The 22,054-nt window shown below is 44.0% G+C and overlaps 1 protein-coding gene across 1 annotated transcript in view; it reads left to right on the forward strand.

Moving 5' to 3' along the window:
- Window positions 1-1,789: 1,789 nt before the first annotated feature.
- The window catches only part of GRK4 (G protein-coupled receptor kinase 4), a 57,365-nt gene continuing 37,100 nt past the window's right edge, over window positions 1,790-22,054 (forward strand). Inside the window, exons 1-5 of the mRNA XM_036275092.1 lie at window positions 1,790-2,185; window positions 12,364-12,476; window positions 16,938-17,015; window positions 17,876-18,034; window positions 19,516-19,619. Of these exons, the coding sequence (XP_036130985.1) occupies window positions 2,134-2,185; window positions 12,364-12,476; window positions 16,938-17,015; window positions 17,876-18,034; window positions 19,516-19,619 (506 nt within the window). The 5' untranslated portion in view covers window positions 1,790-2,133. The remainder of the gene's footprint in view (window positions 2,186-12,363; window positions 12,477-16,937; window positions 17,016-17,875; window positions 18,035-19,515; window positions 19,620-22,054) is intronic.

Below are 22,054 nucleotides of genomic sequence, written 5' to 3' on the forward strand. Positions count from 1 at the left end.
CGTGTATTGTTAATTATTAATTATTGTATTATTTTCCATGCAAACAACTGCAAACCTATTTTTTCCCTACCCTGTATTGAATGTCAACTGTAATTGGGAAAAAATTGCTAATTTTGGCACAGATGATGTTGCATTGAAAAAGTTGTTTGTGTGTCATATGCTAGGCACACTCTAGGCAAGTGTGAAATAATCACATTGTTAATAAAATAAAACACAACAGCCACTGCTATTAAAAAATAGATTACAAAAATTTTTTTTCTTTATTGATTTTAAAGAGAGAGGAAGGGAGAGAGAGATAGAAACATCGATTGGCCACCGCCTGTGTGCCCTCCATTGGAGATCATCAGGCCCACAACCTGGGCATGTGCCAGACCAGGAATTGAACCAGCGACCTCTTGGTGCATGGGTTGATGCTCAACCACTGAGCCACACTGGCCAGGCGAAAAATAGGTATTTTTGTGTATGAAACATTTGTTAAGCAATTTATGACCTTTAATTGCTTTAATGATACTTTTTTTTTCCTTTAAATGTTTTTTTACTGATTTTTTAGAGAGAGAGAGGAAGGGGAAAAAAGAAACATTGATTAGTTGCCTCCTGTACACACCCCAACTGGGGACCAAACCCCCAACTTGGGCATGTGCCCTGACTGGAAATCGAACTGGTGCCTTTTTGGTGAATGTGACAACGCTCAACCAACCGAGCCACACTGGCCAGGGCTAAGTGATAATAAATTGTTTCACGTACTTCTCAGGAGACTTTAACCCCATTTTATCTCTTGGAAAAATTGACAGCATAGATGTAGAGGTTAGAATATATGACATGTACACCTAATCAGGTTTTGTCCTGTATATAGCAATTTCAATCTGATTGTAGGCTGTAGGGTTACTTAGCAGTTTGTTTAGCACCTGAAGCATAATTAATACACCTGTCATTGTTAATGTTCTCTCTTGCTGAGGCTTCTTCCCCAGGATTTGTGGTTGCACAGGGTTTCTAAAAGTAGCTTATAAACCCTTTGATTCCAGAGGTGTATATATAGTAGCGAACATTTTTGTTTCCCTCATTGCGCTAAATTTGTTCCCACGCCTAGAGCTACTTCATGCATTCTTGTGGAAATGAACAACTTTGTTCATTCAGACACATTCTAGTTTGCTTTCTATTCCAACCTCTGTGCAGTGGGCCCTTCTTGCTTGTTTAGTTTTTTCTATCCTTCAGGGTCCAGTTTACCTTCATCATCGTCTTTTTCTTTTTCTTTTTGGTTAATCCTCACCGGAGGATATTTTTCCATTGATTTTTGATAGAGTAGAAGGGAGGGAGGGAGAGAGAAAGAGAGAGAATCATCAATGTGAGAGAGACACATCAATTGGTTGCCTCCTGCACAACCCCCACCAGGGCCAGGCTCGAACCTGCAACCCAGGTACATGTGCTTGACCAGGAATCAAACCCTTGACCTTTCTGTCCGCAGGCTGACGCTCTAACCACTGAGCAAAACTGGCCAGGGTGTCATCCTCTTCTTTGTAGCTTTCTTCTAGCCTGGAGATACTCTGCCCTTTGGGAATTGGGAATTTGTGTTTCTTAACACAGTACAGTCAAATGATTTTTTTCTCAGGCTAAATTGAAATCTGTAAGGTCAGGGCATAGCTTTTTATCTTTATATTGTATCTCAGTGTTAACCATTTAATTGGTACTTAGTAAAGAATTGGAGATTAACGGGTGAGTTGTTATTTTGTTAAATTCAAGAAAAAGAAGGTAAAATATGTACCTCCAAGTACAGTCCCCTTATTGCATCATGGCCCCATTTTTCCAGTGTCATTACTTGGGTTCAAATCCCAGTTTCCCTGTTTACTGGCTATAACTGCTTTGGAGAAATATTACATATTTGTGTCTTAGTTTTCTCACCTGTAAAATTAGAATTATAACAAGAACATAGCAACAGTATATCTCATTGAATTGATGGAGGATTTAGTGAGTGTAGACTTCTGAAACTCAGAAAAGTATCTGGCTTATAGTAAAAGCCATTAGTGGGAGTAGTTTTTAATAATTGGATATTTCTGACCATTTAAAAAATGCCTCTTTTCCCCCCAAAATTTAGGAGGATATGGCAAAAAAAGTAGTCGTAGTAAAAAATGGAGGGAGATGCTGAAGCTGCCCCCTGTTAGCCAGTGCAGTCATCTCAGACATTCTATCGGTGAGTAAAGAACCCGCTGTGTCTGGAGGCTCATCTGACACTGTACCATTCGTTAGACGTTTTTCTTGAGCTCCTTACTTGTTTCAAAAGTTGTATAGTCGGTTCCATTTATATCTTCTTGATTCTTCCCAAGAAAAAATACCCTGTTGGTTTTCTAATCTTAGTTATAAAGTGTATGGCTACATAAGTGAACACTGTTAACTGTTTCTCAGTCTCTTTCCACACAGTTCTCTATGCATATGGACAAGAATGATTGATAATAACTTCAGGAAAGGATTAGTCAGATAAAATATGATACACCAGTGTAATGGAACACTGGCTGGAAAGAATGAGAGTTAGCTATAGGTCCTGTTATGAGCACAAGAGGTCACATGTAGAACCATGTCTGAAGGGCGGTCATAATTGTATTTTTTAAAAGATATGATATAGTTCAAAGGGTATGTACATTGAGAATTTTAATGTTGCCAAATTACTCTCCGAAGAGGGAAGTATCAATTTACTTTCCTGCAAACCATGTATGATAAGTTTTCTTTGTCTGTGACCTTGTTAATGTATTATTAATGCTGTTATCAATATATTTAATAAAGATAAATAAACTATGACAAAAAATGCCTCGTTTTAATTATGAATGGGGTTGAGCATTTTCATCGTTTTAAAAATATTTGCCTTTTTAAGCTTCTGCACAGCAAAAGAAACAACCATCAAAATGGAAAGGCAACCCACTGTATGGGAGAACATCATTGCCAATGATACATTAGATAAGAGGTTAATTTCCAAAATATATGGAGTACTCATACAACTCAACAAAAGGAAGACAACCCAATTAAAAAATGGGCAGAGGAACTAGACACCTCTTCAAACAGGACATACAAATGGCTAAGAGACATATGAAGAAATGTTCAACATCACTAATCATCAGAGAGATGCAAAGTAAAACAACAATGAGGTATCACCTCACACCTGTCAGAATGGCCGCCATCAACAAATAACAAGTGTTGGTGAGGGTGTGGAGAAAAGGGGAGTCTAGTACACTGCTGGTGGGAATGCAGACTGATGCAGCTACTATGGGAAACAATATGATGTTACCTCAAAAAATTAAAAATTGAACTTCCATTTGACCCAGTGTTCCCACTTCTAGGAATATACCCTAAGAAGCCTGAAACATCAATCAGAAAGAATATATGTATCACCATGTTCATAGCAGCACTATTTACAATCGCTCAGATCTGGAAACAGCCCAAGTGTTCATCAGTAGACGAATGGATAAAAAAGCTGTAGTACATATACACAGTGGAGTACTATGCAGCTGTAAGAAAGATCTCTTATCCTTTGAGACAAAATGGAGGGACCTGAAGTATTATCCTAAGTGAAACAAGCCAAGCAGAAAAAGACAAATACTGCCCTGGCCGGTTTGGCTCAGCGGTTAGAGCGTCGGCCTGCGGTACAGAGAAAAAGACAAATACCACATGATCTCACTTATTTGTGGAATATAATGAACACAACAGTCTGAGGAATAGGGTAGACCCAGAAACATGGAAGTAGGGTACAGACTGACAACCCTCAGAAGAGGGGGTGGTGAGGGGAGGGTAGAGATAAACCACAGAACTTAAATGCATGTACGCATAACCAATGGACATGGACAGCAAAGCCAGGGAACGGGGGGGGGGGGGGGGGGGGGTGTCAATGGGGTAAAAAACATCTGTAACAACAACAAAAAAATTCTACCCTGGCTAATTTGGCTCAGCAGTTAGGGCGTCGGCCTGCAGTTCAGAAAGACCCAGGTTCAGTTCTCGCTAAGGGCATGTACCTTGATTGCAGTTTGTCCCCGGCCCTGGTTGGGTTGTGCAGGGGGCAGCCACTCGATGTGTTCCTTTCACGTCGATGTCTCTCTCTCTCTCCCTCCCACTCTATCTGAACAAAAAAAATGGAAAAAATGTCCTAAGGTGAGGATAAAAAAAACAAAAACAAACCCCAAAGAGGAAAAAAAAAAGTTTGCCTTTTAAAACTAATTTTTAAAAGCTCTTTATATATGAAAGGAATCTACAGAGGCTTTAATATTTTATGTAGACAAATATATCAGTCTTCAGGACTGAGGGGTCCCCAACCCACACCAGGCACCCCGCTCAGGGTTCCAGTGCCAGGAAGAGAATCCCCATAACTTCTGGCTGGAAAAACCAGCAGGAACTGAGGCTCAAGGAGGCTGAGGCAGCTGGAGCCCCAGGCAGCTCCTCTTAAAGGGCCCACGCATGGACTTATCGGATTCTCTCCCTCTAAGCTGGGAGGGGAGGCAGTTGGAGGGACACCAGAGACAAACAGGAAAGAACTGAGCTGTTTAGCATTGGAGCAAGGGCTGGAGAGGGGGCTTTCTCCGGGACAGACATGCAGTCAGAGGCCTTTGTTCCTTTGGTGAGCCCTTCCCTGGGGCGGCAGACAGCCGCCATATCTGGGACTCCAACAACTTGGCTCACACTAGTTGCCCCGCCCTGGTGATTCCCTGAGGTCCCGCCCACCCAACTTTCAGGCCCACCCAAGCTGTTGCCAGTTGGTTAACCGTAGGATTGGACTGTCTTGGATCCTGCTTCAGGTTTTCCTAAGTTCTTTCAAACAAGCAACATCTGGTCTCAGCTAGCCCCATACCTCTTGTTAAGTAATACATAGAAACAAATACAGGAAGGCAGCCAAAATAAGGAGACAAAGAAACAGATCCCAAATGAAAGAACAGAACAAAACCCCAGGAAAGGAATCAGCAAAATGGAGATAAACAGCCTAACAGATGCTGAATTCAAAATACTGCTTATAAGGATGTTCAATGAACTTAGTGAGAACCTCAGCGAACTTAGTGAGGGCCTCAAGAGCATAAAAAAGGACCAGCCAGAAATGAAGAAGGCACTAACTGAAATAAAGAATAATTTACACAGATTTGCCCTGGCCAGTTTGGCTCAGCAGTTAGAGCGTCAGCCTGCGGTCCGGAGAGACCCGGGTTCGGTTCCCGCTAAGGGCACGTACTTCGGTTGCAGTTTGTCCCCGGCCCTGGTTGGTCGTGCGGGTGGCAGCCACTCGATGTGTCCTTTCACGTCGATGTTTCTCACTCTCTCTCCCTCCCACTCTATCTGTACAAAAAATGGAAAAAATATCCTCGGGTGAGGATAAGAAGAAAAAAAAAAAGAAAGAATAATTTACACAGATTCAATAGTAGAGTAGGTAAAGCCAAGAAGCAAACCATCGATTTGGAATATAAGGAAGCAAAAAACACCCAATCAGAACAGCAAAAAGAAAAAAGAATCCAAAAAAAGTGAGGGTAGTGTAAGGAGCCTCTGGGACAACTTCAAGCGTGCCAACATTCACATCTTGGGGATGCCAGGAGAAGAGCGAGAACAAGAAAACCTGTTTGAAACAATAATGGCAGAAAACTTCCCTAACTTGGTGAAGAAAACAGACATACATATCCAGGAAGCACAGAGCGTTTCAAACAAGATGAACCCCAAGAAGCCCACATCAAGACACATCATCATCAAAATGCAAAAGGTTCAAGACAGACAATCTTAAAAGTAGCAAGAGAAAAGCAGTTAGTTACCTATAAGGGAGTTCCCATAAGGGAGTTCCCATAAGACTGTCAGCTGATTTCTCAAAAGAAACTTTGCAGGCCAGAAGGGAGTGGCAAGAAATATTCAGAGTGATGAAAAGCAAGAACCTACAACCAAGATTACTCTATCCTGCAAAGCTATCCTTTAGAATCGATGGCCATATAGAGTTTCCCAGACAAGGAAAAGCTAAAGGAGTTCATCACCACCAAACCATTATTATATGAAATGATGAAGGGTCTTTTTGAAGAAAAAGATAAAATATATAAACAAACAAAATTACGATGAATACATAGCTATCAACAATTGAATCTACAAACAAAAAGAACAAGCAGAACAAACATTCTCATAGATATAGAGAATATTTTGTTGGTTGCCAGATGGGAGGGGGGATGGGAGAATGGGTGAAAAAGGTGAAGGGATTAAGAAGTACAAATTGGTTGCTAGAATGACAAACCTCAAAGGGAAGGGGGGTTGGAGGTGGGAAGAAATAAACCAAAGAACTTATATGCATATATGCATAACCAATGGACACAGACAACAGTGTGGGGAAAGGCAGGAGGGGGGCGGGAGTGGGGAGGAGGGGGTCAATGGGGGGAAAAAGAAGAACATCTGTAATACATTAAACAATAAAAATATAATTAAATATATATATATATATATATCAGTTTTCTTCTTAGTTTCTGAACTTAGTGATGTGCTTAGGGAGGAAACCTAAGATTATTTTTTCTAAATGCCACCCGCACCACCAACCAGGGCCGGGGACAAACTGCAACCAAGGTACGCGCCCTTAGCGGAAACCGAACCCGGGTCTCTCAGGACCGCAGGCTGAAATATTTTAACTATCACAATTAATTTCAGACAGTATAAAGTGGAGGTAGTTTCCCCCTACCAAAGACCTATCTAGTTGTTTCAATCTCATTATGTATTTAAAGCTTAATTTTTTAAAATATATTTTTGATATATTTTTATTGATTTTTTAGAGAGAGAGAGAAATATCAGTGTGAGAGAAACATCAGTTGGTTGCCTTCTGCACCTTCCCCCCTTGTGGCGACTGATCCCATAACCCGGGCATGTGCCCTAACCAGGAATCAAACCAGGACCTCTTAGTCCATGGGATGACAATCCACTGAGCCACATGGGCAGGGCGGCCTTTATTTATTTTTTTAAGTTTATTTTTTTATTGTTGACAATATACAGATGTCCCCTATTTCCTCCCACATCCTCCCTCCACCCAGCCCCAGCCTCATCCCAGGCCTTCACCACACTATTGTCTGTGTCTATGGGCTGTGCATATAAGTGTGTAAGTTCTTTGGTTATCACTTCTCACCATCCCCCACACCCTGAGATGTGTCAGTCTATTCCATGCTTTCATGCCTCAGGACCTGTTTTGTTCGTTCAATTTATTTTGTTCATTGGATTCCACATGTAAGTGATATTTGTCTTTCTCTGACTGACTTATTTCATTAGCATAATACTCTCCAGGTCCCTTCATGCCGTCTCAAAGGGTACGAGGTCTTTCTTACAGCTGCATAGTATTCCATTGTGTAAATGTACCACAGCTTTTTTATCCACTCACCTACTGATGGGCACTTGGACTATTTCCAGATCTTGGCTATTGTAAATAACGAGGCTCTGAACATAAGTGTGCATATATTCTTTCTGGTTGGTGTTTTGGCAAAATAACAGCCTTATTGAGATATAGTTAACATGCCATACAGTTTACCTATTTAAAATGTACAATTCAGTGGTTTTTAATATAGTCATGGAATTGTACAAGCATTACTACAATCAGTTTTACATCTTCATCACCTCAAAAATAAGTCACGTATCCTTTGGCAGTCCCTCCCCATTCTCTCTCCTGTGCTTCAGCCCTAGGCAACCACTAATCTGCTCTCTCTTTGGATTTGCCTTTTCTGGATCTTGCAAGTTACTTAATTCACTTTTGTTGGCAAATGATAGTCCATTGCAAGGATATAGTGCATTTTGCTTAGTCATCAGACATTTAATTTGATAGACATTTAATTCTTTTATTTGTCTATTATGACTAATACTGCTATGAACATTCATGCACAAGTTTTTTATTGTGGTAAATATACATAAAATTTACCATTTTTTAAGTGTAAAATTCAGTGGCATTAATTGTATGTTAATTTGAAATTTGTTCATTCATCTGTTGGACCTCTGGGTTCCACCTTTGGGCTGTGGTGAGCAATGTGCTGGGAACATTGGTGGACAAGTATGTGTAGGAGTCCCTGCTTCCCATTTCTCTCTTGTATATGCCCAGAAGTAGAACTGCTGAATAATACGGTGGTTCTGTGTTTGACTTTTGAGGAAGTGCCAAAATGTTTTCCAAAGTGGTTATACCAGTTTCCATTCCCACCAGTGGTGCATGAGGATTCCAATTTCCTGACATCCTTACCAACATTTTTTATTTTCCTTTTTGTTGTTACTATGGCCGTCCTAGTGGATGTGAAGTGGTATCTCATTGTGTTTTGTTTGTTTTTTTCTGAATTGATTTTAGAGAGAGAGAAAGTGAGAGGGAGAGAGAGATAGAAACATTGATGAGAGAGAACATCAATTGGCCGCCTCCTGCATGCCTCCCCCTGGGGATTTGGCCCACAACCTGGGCATGTGCCTTGACTGAGTATCGAACTGGCAACCTCTTGGTGCATGGGCTGATGCTCAGCCACTGAGCCACACTGGCCGGGCTCTCACTGTGTTTTGTTTTGTTATTTCCCAAGACTAATGATGTTGAGCATCTTTTCATGTACTTACTGGCCATTTGTGTAATATTTTCTCGGAGAAGTATCTGTTCAAATTCTTTGCCCATTTTTTAAGTTGGATTGTTTTTCTTTTCATTGTTGAAATGTAAGCATTCTTTATGTTTTCTGGTTACTAGACCCTTATCAGATATTTGATTTCCAAATATTGTTTTCCCATTCTTTGTTTTTCTTTCACTTTCTCAATGATGTCCTTTGAGGAACACAAGTTTTTATTTTGAAGAAGTCCAGCTGGGTAGGCACAAGGGCCCCAAAGTGGGAGGGAGCATGGCAATTTCCAGGGACTTAAGAAATGCCAGCATTCCTAGAGTGCAGACAAAGGACAAGAGTGACACTGGGGAGGTGACGGGAGAGGGGCCGGAGTTTGTGGGCCTGGTGAAGGTTTTTGTCTTATTGGTTATGAAGGTTGACATTGTCAGATTTTCAGCAGAGGAATGATGTAATCAGATTTACGTTTTCCATGGGTCTCCAGGCTTCAGTATGAAGATTATGATTGAGGGTTAAGAGTGGGGACAGGGCCTTGGCCAGTGGCTTAATTGGTTGGAGCGTCACCCTGTACACCAAAAGGTTGCAGGTTCAATCCCCTGTCACGGTGCATGTGGCAGACAACCTGTCAATGTTTCTCTCACATTGATGTTTCTCTCTCTTTCTCCCCTTCCTTTCTCTCAAAAAAAATCAATTATAACATATCCTCTGGTGAGGATTAAAAGAAAAAAAGAGTGGGAACAGGAAGGCCATATTGGAGACTTGCCATTGTGCAGGCAAGAGATGATGGTAGTTCGGTGGGTGGGTAGGGGTGATGGAATTGAATGTTGAGAGATATTTAACAAGTAGAATTCAGTTGATTTATGTGTGGAAGGAAGAAAGGGGGAGGTACTAAGGATGACTTCCAGGTCTTGTTCATTTGGAGAGGGGGCTCACAGTGTGAGGAGCCTGTTTGGATGGAACATGTACATTCAGAGCTCAGAAAAGTCTGGGCTGTAGATTGGAATCTGGGACATATCTGTCGATGGCCTCTAGAAGTCCCCAGACTGGCAGTGGGTAAGATCTCCCTGGAGACAGGAGAACGGAAGAGTGGTCTGCCACCCCACCAGTTCAACTCTGCAGCTCCTTCCTCTGCTCACGGGAGCCCCTTCTGTCCTGTCAGTTCCCCAGTGGTGCCTGCCCAAGCTGGGACTGTGCCAGTCCCCTCTCCTCTCCATGGATGGCGTTGCCTTTGACCTGCTGACCCACCAGCCGCAGAGCTGCCTCTTTGCTCACTGATCTCTCCGCAAGGTACAGGTCCCGAGAGGGGAGCTCCTGGAGCTCCTGGGAGCTCCTTACCACCAAGGAGGGGCAGAACTTGAATGAGTTGCCTCCCATGTTCATTTGTCACCAGAGCTGGCCTCTTCCTTTCCACTCTGCCATGCTAGTTCTGGCTTCAGCTGCTCTCCCTGCTGGCAGGTCCCCGCCCAGCCTCTGCCCCACCGCCGCGGTGCAGGATGCAGGTGGCTTCAGGGTCGAGCAGCTCCCAAAGGTCCCTGCCTTCCTCAGAGCCAGACTCATAAGTACTGTCATGAAGATAACATGAAATGATACACAGAAAGGACTTAAAATAGTATTGGCACCCAGTGAGAGGCAGAGGACTGCTGCCTCTAGTCTCTGTCATCTCTTCCTTCGAGGGCAGAGAAACTCTTCTGCAAGGCACCAGGCATTGTGAAAATCTGACCCCAGCTTTGAAAAAAAAGTTAAAGGTTCATTTGCCTCTACATTTGCTTCCCTCTGCGTCCCCCTCTTCAGCCTCTGAACTGTTTGTTGGGTCAGTCCCTCACATCCTATTATCTTGGTCCATAAGTTATTCTAAGAATTAAAGTCTGAGAGAGGAGTAAATACTATAATTATGTGTATTTCGGGTGCTCGAGCAGCAAGTAAGTGGATGGAGCTGTGAACAGGAAGTATTCTGCACTGTTCACACTTTGCCAAGGGTGGTCTTCCAGACATCTTGGTGGGCTACTTATTCCTTCCTAGTTTTCTCTGCTTCCTCCAGCTGATACCCACTGTTCATCTCTTGGTTTCCATCTTGTCCCTGATTTCTTATTATTATAGCTTCTCAAGTAATTCATATTTTATATAGGGTGAATGGAAGGTAAATTTTCTGAGTTCTTAAATTTTAGACGATGTCTCTCTTTCTCTCTCTTTTTTGTGCATTCTTGTTTAGTAGTGATGTAACTGAATACGATTTTCAGTTCATTCCCGTTTATGCTGAGGGCTGCGTTTGTTCATTCAGTGGCCGGGATGGCTTTCCTCTGCGGGGGTAGAGCTGTGTGTCCCTGGGCTTCCTCTCCTTGAATGGGGTTCTGGTTGGTGCTGTGCCAGTGGTATTCCAGCAGACTTACTTGACTTTGCCAGCAGGGCATTTTACTTCCCTCCGCCTGGCTCTGCCTCTCCTTCTGGAGTCCCAGAATCTCTCATGGCTGACACCTACTTTCTGTAAAGCCCATTGGCCAGCCATCCTGAGCAGGCCTGGAAAGGGCTCCTGTGATCTAGATTTATGGGAACCACAGCGTATCTCTGGGGTCACAGCTGATGTTCCTTGAACTCTATTCTAGTAGCTTTTTTCCTTCCAGGTAATCCTCACATTTCTGACTCCTAAGGGGGCCTTGTGTTCTTTTCCATGTTAAGATTTCATTCTTTTTGTTGTGGTTCTGTTTTTGTATTACTATTTGGTATTTTCAGTATGGATCTGGGAGAGAGGGTAAACAGACCTGTGTGCTCTATCTGCTATCCTGGCCTGGAAACTAGGAATATTTCTAAACTTTGAATTTGGAAAGAAAGTACTAAAAATTTGCAACATTTAAGAAACCTCACCTTTTTTTAAACTACTTTGTATCTTTTTTAAATATAGTTAGTAAGTATCTCTAAAGTAAAATGTAGCAAAATTGGACACAGTGCATCCGAGAACTAGTCCAACATGGTTGCTGATGATTGTAGAAACAGCAGTTGTGCCCTAGGCCCCAGGTGTTTACCCCATGCCTGTACACCCGTGTGCCAGCTCAGTGGTCGGGAACAGAGGGGTTAGCTTCTTGTGTTACCTGGCGCCGGTCACCCTGCCGCTCAGGGACTCGGTGTGGCTTGCTTCTTTGTGAATGTTCTCTCATGGCTCCGTTTACAGCCATTGCAAGGGTATCGAGCATAGTTGTTTTCATTTCAAGTTCAAAGTCACTGCTAAAAGGGCAACTGATTTTCTGGCTCAAGTTTTAACCTGTTTTGAACATATTTGTTTATATCCCTCTTGACACTTTGACCAAATGTTAGTGCCTTGTTCTCAAAACAGTGTCAGTGTTTGGGGTAAGGGGTATACAACATATTAGTCCACGGAAAATAAAAGGAAAAAAACAAGAGCAGTAAAAAAGCACTAAACATTACCAACATTTGTAACTTGTGAATGTATAGAAAGGTAGCAAAATGGAAAAGAGTTTTTAAAAATCTAATTGAGCACATTCTTGTGGCATATTTCACAACCTCGCAGCTCATCCCCAACCCCCCCCCCCCCCCCCCAGTTGCTGTGAGCATGAGGGCCCGGCTCCCTCAGGACTTTTCCAGGCCAGCCTCACACACCTGTTCACCAATTCTTCCAGCTACCTTTGGCTCTGCTTAGGTATTGTGAACATTATTCATGATAGGCCAGTCTAAATTAGTAAACAAAACAGTCGTCTAAGAAAAAATAATACTGCAGATACTATTTTTGACCTTTAGTATATCAGTGAAAACAGTAAGGTTCACAAAAAGCACTATCTGAATTGTAACAGCTGTATTACCCCCTTTCTTCACCCAGAAAAAGACTATAGCAGTCTTTGTGACAAGCAGCCGATAGGAAGACTCCTATTCCGTCAGTTCTGTGACACCAGACAGGACCTGAAGAGGTGCATTGAGTTCCTGGATGCAGTGGTGAGCGGTTTATCTCAGAGTTGACCCAGCGCATCTGGTACTCAGGCAAGATCTGAGTTAGACGTGGGCCGTGAGGGGAGAGTGGGTAGACTGGTCTTGATGCCACGTCACCTCTGTGCGGACTCCCCTGCAGCGTGAAGTGGCCGCTCGCGCAGGACTGCATCGCAGGGCTGGAGAATCACGTGTGCTTCCTGAATAACTCCGAGACAGCTGCTTTAATCAGTGGGAAGGTCGAACAGCTAACGGAGACTACATGCTATTGGCAGCCACCTGAGAAGTAGTAGCCTTCCTGCTTTCATGCAGCAGATAACTGTCTACATCAGACACTGACCCAGAAGCAGATGGGAGGGACAAAGTTAGTGTAAGAAGGACGATCACGTTCAATGGAATTTACTATGACTTCTAAAATGTTCCGCCCTGGCTAGTAGCTCAGTGATTAAAGTGCTGGCCCATGGACCAAAGTGTTGTGGGTTTGATTTTTGGTTAAGGGCACATACATGGGTTGCAGGTTTGCTCCCTTGCCCTGGTCGGGGTGCGTGCAGGAGGCAACCAATCAATGTGTCTCTCTCACATTGACATTTCTCACTCTCTCCCTTTCCTCCTCCTTCTACTCTCTGAAAATCAGTGGAAAAAATATCCTTGGGGGAGGATTAAAAAATATATATTCCAACATTCTCATGCATCCTGTTTGATATTTACTGTGATCTCCTTATAGGCAAAGAAATTCTGTTTCTAAATCTTTAGCGATAGTTCTGGCAAATGTAGAAGTTTTGAAACTCAGATTCAGAAACAACGATAGAAAATTAATAGACTCTCCCAGCCAGTGTGGCTCAGTGGTTGAGTGTCGACCCTGCACCAAGAAGTCGCCGGTTTGACTCCTGGTCAGGGCACATGCCCAGGTTGTGGGCCCGATCCCCAGTGGGGGGCATGCAGGAGGCAGCCAGTCGATTTTCTCTCTCATCGATGTTTCTCTCTCCCTTCCTCTCTTTCTTTTTTTTTTTTAATCCTCATCCGAGGACATTTTTCCATTTTTTGTACAGGCAGAGTGGGAGGGAGAGAGAGGAAGAGAGAGAGAGGGAAACATCGATGTGAAAGGGACAGACACATCGAGTGGCTGCCACCCGCACGACCAACCAGGGCCGGGGACAAACTGCAACCGAGGTACGTGCCCTTAGCGGGAACCGAACCCGGGCCTCTCCGGACCGCAGGTGGACGCTCTAACCGCTGAGCCAAACCAGCCAGGGCCCTTCCTCTCTTTCTAAAAATCAATAAAGAAAAACAATTTTTTAAAAAACCTTAAAAAAAAGAAAATTGGTAGGCTGTAACAGAAAACCTCTCTTACCAAGCTCATGGCACTTCCTCTGCCCACCTGTCCTGTCCTGAGTGGACTAGCAAATGTGGATCGGCCACTCTTTATATGCATAGTGCTCTCTTTTACCACCAGAGGATTTATTCACTCTTTCTCTGACATAGCTTTTTATTTATTTATTTATTTATCCTCACCCGAGGACATTTTCTCATTTATCTTCAGATAGAGCGGGAGGGAGAGAGGGAGGGAGACAGAGAGAGAAACATTGATGTGAGAGAGACACATCAAGTGGTTGCCACCCACATGACCCCAACAGGGGCCGGGGACAAACTGCAACCAAGGTGCGTGCCCTTAGCAGGAACCGAACCCTGGACTCTCTGGTCCGCGGGCCGATGCTCTAACTGCTGAGCCAAACCAGCCAGGGCTGACTTAACTTTTTAAAAACAAAGGTTAATAATGTATTCTTTCAGAAAACCATTTAAGGTTCTTGCCTATTTTGTTGTTTGCTCTCTGCTCCCTGGGGCTCCCCCGCCCTTTTCTTCCTGGCACCTGTACTGGAATTAGACAAGGCTTGGAAGGGAGGCGGCTTCCTTCCTTCCTTCCTCTCTTTTTCTTTATTGATTTTAGAGAGAGGAAGGGAGAGTGGGAAAGAGATAGAAACAGTAATGAGAGAAAACATTGATTGGCCACCTCCTGCATGACCTTCCATGGGGATTGGGCCCACAACCTGGGCATGTGCCCTGACTGGGAATCAAACTGGCGACCTCTCAGTGCAGGGTCAACACTCAGCCACTGAGCCACACCAGCAGGGCAGAGGCAGCTATTTTTAAAGATAGAACTCTGATGGAGTGTGACATGCCAACTCAGTTTCGGGTGGATGTGATGTGTCTAATGCATTGGGTTGTACGTGCCAAGCTGCTGTGTTTTAAGAATTTAGGGACCTATGACATCTGTGTCAGTCAGGGGTCAATGAAAGGAACACAATCATTAGGAGGTAGATATTAAGAGTTTACTAAAAGGAATTGGCTTACATGGCTGTGAGGTCTGGCTAGGACGGTATGAAGTCTGTAAGACAGGCTGTCAGGAAGGTCAGGGTGGCACTTTCCAGGAATGGGGTGAAGTTGCTGTTCTTAGGCAGAAATTTCTTTGAGGAAGACTTTGCTCTGCTTTTAAGGCCTTTCAGTGGACTGAGTCAGGCCCGCTCGGGTTTTCTGGGACAGTCTCCCTTGTTGAAGTCGGCTGATGTACACTTGAATCGCATCTGTGCTCACTATCACAGCGACAGCTGCGTCTGTGTTTGAATAGCTGGGCAGCTGCCTGCCAGGTGGCCCATCAGAAATCTGGCACAAAATTGCAGCACTTACTTCTCCAGTAATTGGTGCCATATGGCAAGTATCCAGAACTCCCAGGACTTAAGTTCAAAAGTTCTTTAGGAAAACAGTGTGCTAGTTACTAGTCATGGTGAGCGTAGTGCCTTGAGCACAGAACTTGAAGTTGGCTCTGACCAGGTCGTCAGCCTGGTGGCCATGGCCATGGCCCCTATGAAGGGGACAGAAAGAAGTATGAGGTTGGATTCCCCTACAAGGACTTTCACTTTGCGCACTTTTTTTTTTTTTATTCTCACCCGAGGATATTTTTCCATTTTTTGTACAGATAGAGTGGGAGGGAGAGAGAGGAAGGGAGAAAGAGAGAGAAACATCGACGGGAAGGGACACATCGAGTGGCTGCCACCCGCACGACCAACCAGGGCCGGGGACAAACTGCAACCGAAGTACGTGCCCTTAGCGGGAACCGAACCCAGGTCTCTCCGGACCGCAGGCCGACACTTTAACCACTGAGCCAAACTGGCCAGGGCACTTTGCGCACTTTTAATGTGTTCAGTAGATCAGCTTCCTTTGGTGTTCAGTTTCTCTCTTCCCTCTTCAACTCCAGCTGGCGTTAGCTTCAGTACCTTTCTAAGGTCCCCTGCCTGCAGAACCCAGAGCTTCCTCGAGCCCTCCTCGTGCCTATCTCCGTGTCTGTTGACGTTATTGAGTAGCCTCTTCTAGAAATTCCCTTATCTAGGCTTTTGTGGTCTCTTTCCTGGTTTTCTTTTTCTCTCCCTATTTGCCTATCCTTTATAGATGTTTAGGTATCGATCAGGTTCTGCTTTTGTTCTGGTCTGTGTATTGCTGTCCACTCTGTGGTCTCTCACCTGACACCTGTGTGTGGATGACTCTGATTCCCTGGGAATGCTGCACTCAGGTTTCTAAGTGTCTAGAACAGCCTGATTGCTTATTTTATTTGGCCACATTTAATGGCTGAAAATATAAGACAAAGCATCATGGAATGTGTTGCTGTGCTACATTATTAACCCTTAAAACCAGAGTTCAGTCCTGGCTGGTTTGACTCAGTGGTTAGAACGTTGGCCTGTGGCCAGTTTGGCTCAGCGGTTGAGCGTTAGCCTGCAGACCAGAGAGTCCCGGGTTCGGTTCCTGCTAGGAGCATGTACCACACACACACACAAAAAAGAATCCAATAACTTCCTGTGGCCTTTTTGCCCTGGTCGGTTTGGCTCAGTGGTTAGAGCGTAGGCCTGCGGTCCAGAGAACGTTGGCCTGCGGATTGAAGGGTCTTAGGTTTGATTCTGGTCAAGGGCATATACCTCGGTTGCGATTCGTCCCTGGCCCTGGTGGGTTGTGCAGGAAGCAGCCAGTTGATGTGTCTCTCTCACATAGATGACTCCCTCTCTCTCCCTCCCTTCTATTCTATCTGATGATAAATAGAAAAATATCCTTGAGTGAGGATTTTAAAAAATTTAAAAATAGCCCGGCCAGTGTGGCTCAGTGGTTGAGCATTGACCCTTGCACTAAGAGGTTGCCGATTCAGTTCCCAGTCAGGGCACATGCCCAGGTTGTGGGCCCAATCCCCGGGGGGGGCATGCAGGAAGCAGGCAATCAATGTTCTCTCTCATCGATGTTTCTATCCCTCCCTTCTTCTGTCTACAAAAAAATTAAAAATAAAAACCAGACTTCCCCCTCTTAGTTATCAGGGGAGACACTGAAACAGTAGAGTTGCTCTCAGGTTCTTCCATAAGTCAGAGAATTTGAAACATCATGAAGTCAGTGAAGTAGTTAACTAACATTTTTTTTTTCTGTCGTTTCTACAATCAGGAAAAATATGAAGTCGCTGTCGATGAGGACCGAAGAGAGAGTGGAATATTAATCTTAGACACATTCTTCATTAAGGAGGTGCGTTTTGTTTTTCAGATATAAAGATTTGTAAATAACTTACTTAAATAATTAGAATGCAGGGCCATTTTTATTTAATTGGATAAATGTAGCAACTACGTTAAAATCTTTCATTTCTAATAAATGTTTCTCTCCCTACTTCAGAGCTGGCACCTTCTCGCTGTGTCCTCACATGTGAAAGAGATGGGGGAGGTCTCTAGAGCCTCTTCTATTCAGGCACTAGTCCCATTCGTGAGGACTCCCTCTTCTTGATCTAAGCACCTCCCAAAGGCCCTACATCCTAATATTGTCACTTTAGGGGTAGGATTTCAACCTGTGAATTTTGAGGGGACACATGCAGACCATAGCACTTGTATGTAGAAAACCCTAAGGTGTCCACACATACATCAGGAGGGAAAACGACTAGAGCTGATAAATGAGTCCATCAGAGTTACAGGGTACCAGATCACCACGCACACTTTAATTGTATTTCTGTACACTAGCAATTAAAATCCCAAGATGAAATTGAGAAAGCAGTTCCATTTACAGTAGCATCAAGAAGAATAAAATAGGAGTGAGTGTAACAAGAGAAGTGCAAGACTTTTATACACTGAAAAACTTGAAAACATCATCGAAAGAAATTAAAGAACTTAAATAGAAAGACATTCCATGTTCATGGATTAGAAGACTTGATATTGTTAAGATGATAATAATACCCAAATTGATCTCTAGATTCATTATAATCCTGAGCAAAATCTTAGCTCCCCTTTCTGTAGAAACGAATAATTTATCTTAGAAACCATATGGTCCTGGCATAAGGACAGTTGTATAGGTCAGTGGGATGGAACCGAGAGTGCAGAAACCAACGTCTACATTTGCAGCCAGCTGCCTTACAGCCAGGTACCAGGACAGCGGGGAAAGCATCACCTTTCAGTGAACGGTGCTGGGACAACTGGACATCTACATGCAGAAAGATGGAGTTGGGCCCTTACCTCACACTATATACAAAACATAATTCCAGATGGATCGAACACTTAAATGTAAGCGAGAGCTACACCCGTGACTCTCAAAGGAGATCTGTAAGGTGTAAATGTTAGGTGTAAAATTCTTAGGTATAGATCTTTATGACCTTGGTTTAGACAGTGGTTTCTTAGGACATCAAAAGTACAGCAGCCTACATACATACATACATAAACTGGACTTAATCAAAATTAAAAACTTTGTGCTTCTAAGAGCACTGTAAGGAAAGTGAAAAGATAGCCTATAGAATGGGAAAAAGTATCTACAAAGCCAGTCTCTACTTAGGGTCTGGTGTCCAGACTACAGAAAGGACTCTTTTTTTTTTTTATCCTCACCCGAGGACATTTCTGCATTTTTTGTTCAGACAGAGCGGGAGGGAGAGAGAGGAACAGGGAGAGAGAGAGAAACATCGATGTGAAGGGACACATCGAGTGGTTGCTACCCGCACAACCAACCAGGGCCGGGGACAAACTGCAACCGAGGTACGCGCCCTTAGCGGGAACCGAACCCCGGTCTCTCTGTACTGCAGGCCGACGCTCTAACCGCTGAGCCAAACCGGCCAGGGCAGAAAGGACTCTTAAATTCAACAATTAAGACAGCCCCGTATTATTTCATTTTTTAGTTAATCCTCACCTGAGGATATTTTTCCATTGATTTTTAGATAGAATGGAAGGAAGGGAGCGAGGGAGGAAGAGAGAGAGAAAGAGACAGGGAGAAGGAGAGAGGGAGGGAGGGAAAGGGAGAAATACATCGATTGATTGTCTTCTGCACGATCCCAACCAGGGCTGGGGATCAAACCTACAACCCAGGTACATGCCCTTGACCAGGAATCGAACCCTCAACCCTGCAGTCTGAGGGCTGGCACTCTAACCACTGAACCAAACCAGCCAGGCTCCCTTCCATTTTAAGGCTGAATAATAATCCTTTGAATGAATGGACCACATTTTGTTTATCCATCCATGTGTTGATGGACACTTGGGTTGTGCCCACTTTTGAATGCTGTGAACACGGGGTACACTGTGACCCTGCTCCCACTCTTTTTTTTAATCCTCACCCAAAGATATTTTTCCATTTCTCTTCAGATAGAGTGGGAGGGAGAAAGAGGGAGAGAAAGGGAGAGAAATGGAGAGAGAGAGAAACATCAATGTGAGAGGGACACATTGACCGGTTGCCTCCTGCACAACCCCAACCAGGGCCGGGGAAAAACCGAAACCCAGATACATGCCCTTGGCCGGTATTGAACCCGTAACTCATTGGTTCTCAGATCAACACTCTACTACTGAGCCAAACCGACCAGGGCAGCTCCCACTCTATTTTGATATACTGGGGAAAGGTAACACTCTGAACCCTGGGATGAGACTGTGGCAGATTAAAGGTGGCACTTTGACTTGTTATCTCATGTACTTTGTGTTTTCATTTTTTACAATAACTGTTAGTTATAGCTCACAATTGCTAAGTTGTGAAATCACTAATTGTCATATCTTTGGTTTGTGCTGTAAAGGCCTCAGCAGCCCCTTTGCCACAGATACCTCCCAATGTTGTGAAAAGGTGCAGGTTGCAACAGAAGAACCACCCCTCCAAAGAAGCCTTCCAGGAATGTACCAGGTAATGGGGTCATGCCCACCCTGCCCATCGTCTGTGGCTCACTCTGAGATGGGGCCTGCAGGAGGTTTCAAAGAGACAAGTTCTTTTTTTTTAATCTTCACCCAAGGATATTTATCTTCACCCAAGGATATTTATCTTCAAATAGAGTGGGAGGGAGGGAGGGAGAAAGAGAGAGAGAGGCGGGGGAGGGCATCGATGTGAGAGGGACACATTGACTGGTTACCTCCCCCATGACCCTGACCAGGGCTGGGGATGAACTGCAACAGGGGTACATACCCTTGACTGTAATCAAACCCACAATTCATTGGTCCATGGGCCAACGCTCTAACCAATGTGCAACAGGCCAGGGCATGAGACAAGTTCTTATTGGAATTCTTTTCCGGTTAAAACGGCCACGTGTACTAGGAAGAGGCAGAAGAAGAACTGTTACATATGCACAGGTGACACACTGAGGCAGGTCACATTAGAGAACCAGGCTACTAGCTTTGCTTTGCTGTCACCTGGCCCTCTGTGCTCAGCCTTCCAGAATGCTTGTGTCTAGGATGAAAAGATTTTTGTAAAATGTGTGGGGTTTTTAAAATCAATTTTAGAGAGAGAGGAAGGGAGAGAGGGAAAGAAACATTGATCGGTCGTGTCCCACATGCTCCCTAACTGGGAATTGAACCTTCTACTTTTCTGTGTATGAGATGACACTCCAAGCAACTAAGTTGCACTAATCAGGGCCCATAAAATGTTTCTTGTTTTTTTTTTTAGACTTAGGCACTTGCTGAAAATATCTTTTCTCCAGACCTTTGCAATATGGACAGGAAAATTCTAAGTCAGAGCATTTTCCTTAAGTACATAGGAAGAAAGAATGGTTTCTGAAGTGATCTGGCCCAACCAGGTAGTCTTTTGTATATTTATGCAGGATATTGGGGTGACACTCCCTCATTCCACGGATGATTGTTGAGAGCCTGCTCTGTCAGGAACAGTGTTGGTTTCCTAGGGAACAAAGCACAGCAAACCAGGGGATGGAAAACACCAGAAATGTATGGTCCCCCAGTTCTGCAAGCTGTATGTCTAACGTCAATGAGTCATCAGGGTCATGTTCTCTTGAAACTCTGGAGAGGGTCCTTCCTGCCTCTCACAACTCCTGGTGCTGGCTGGGGGTCCACAGCGTTCCTGGCTTGCAGCTGCAGCATCAGTCTGCCTCTGTGGTCACATGGCCATCTTCTGTGTGCCTCAACTCTGTGTTCCTCCTCTATAGGGACGCCAGTCCTATTGGAGCAGGGCCCATATGACCTCATCTTAACTAACTGGCTCTCTTTCCACGTATGTTCCATTTACAGGTCAGGGTTATGACAGATCTCTTTGGGAAATGCATTTCAACCATTATAGCTTCCTTCTGTGGGTCGAGGTTATAGCAGAGAACCAAACAAAATAAAACCTGCTGGGTTGAGGTTCCATTCTTCTGTACCTTAAGAAAATATAATTTCAAAAGCCTTGGCCTATTATTTACTCATTTTGCAAAACATTAAGCACCTACTATGTGCCTGTCATTGAGCTAGGTTCTGGGAATAAAATAAGCAACAGTGACTTGGCCCATTACCCTTAGGGAGCTTATAACCAAGTGGAATGACAGAGAAATCTGTATTACAACACACATGTATTCTCTTACAGTTCTGGAGGTGAGAAGTCTGAAGGCCATGTCCCTGGGCAGATACCAAGTGTCAGAAGGGCCGTGCCCCTCTTGAAGGTCTAGGGGAGAATCCATTTCCTGGCTGTTTCTAGTTTCAAGAGCCACATTCCTTAGCTCCTGTCCCTCCCTCCACCTTCAGAGCCAGCAGTGTAGAAACTGCAGTCTATCCACATGTAACCTTCAGTCTTTTTAGTTCTGCGTGTCCAGACTGCCCTCTGCCTCTTTCATAAGGACATGTGTGATGACACTTAGGGTCCAGCTGGACAGTCCACCTCCCATCTCAGGATTCTGAATTCAGTCACCTGCAGAGTCCCAGGTGCCAAGTAGGGTGACATTCCAGGTTCCAGGTTTGCACGCACCTTTTGCAAAGATCCCAGTTTTAAAACTAATCACTTTTCTGTTCTATTTTCATTTTGCAGAAAGTACTAGAAAAAAAATCAGAAAATTATTTTTTAATTTGTTACTTTAGATGTGTTTTCCATTTCTCTAACTTTTATGTTCACTTGTGGGCACAAGTCAGAGCACTCAACCCTGTCAGATCCTAGTGGTGGTGTCTCGTGGGGTCGGTGTGATGACCACGTCCACGTGCGCGCTTAGGCCTGCGTGACACTGGAGTCTAGGCTCAGCCTTTCTCTCCCTTTCCATGGTGGGTGTTTGCGCCTTGAAGAACAGTGGCACATACTGGACAGTCACTTTGTGTAGCCTAAAGCATTCCTTTGTGATTTGGAATTTCAGAGGAACTAAATGTTGTTACTGG

Source organism: Molossus molossus, unplaced genomic scaffold, assembly GCF_014108415.1.
Source record: "Molossus molossus isolate mMolMol1 unplaced genomic scaffold, mMolMol1.p scaffold_m16_p_1, whole genome shotgun sequence".
Classification (NCBI taxonomy): domain Eukaryota; kingdom Metazoa; phylum Chordata; class Mammalia; order Chiroptera; family Molossidae; genus Molossus; species Molossus molossus.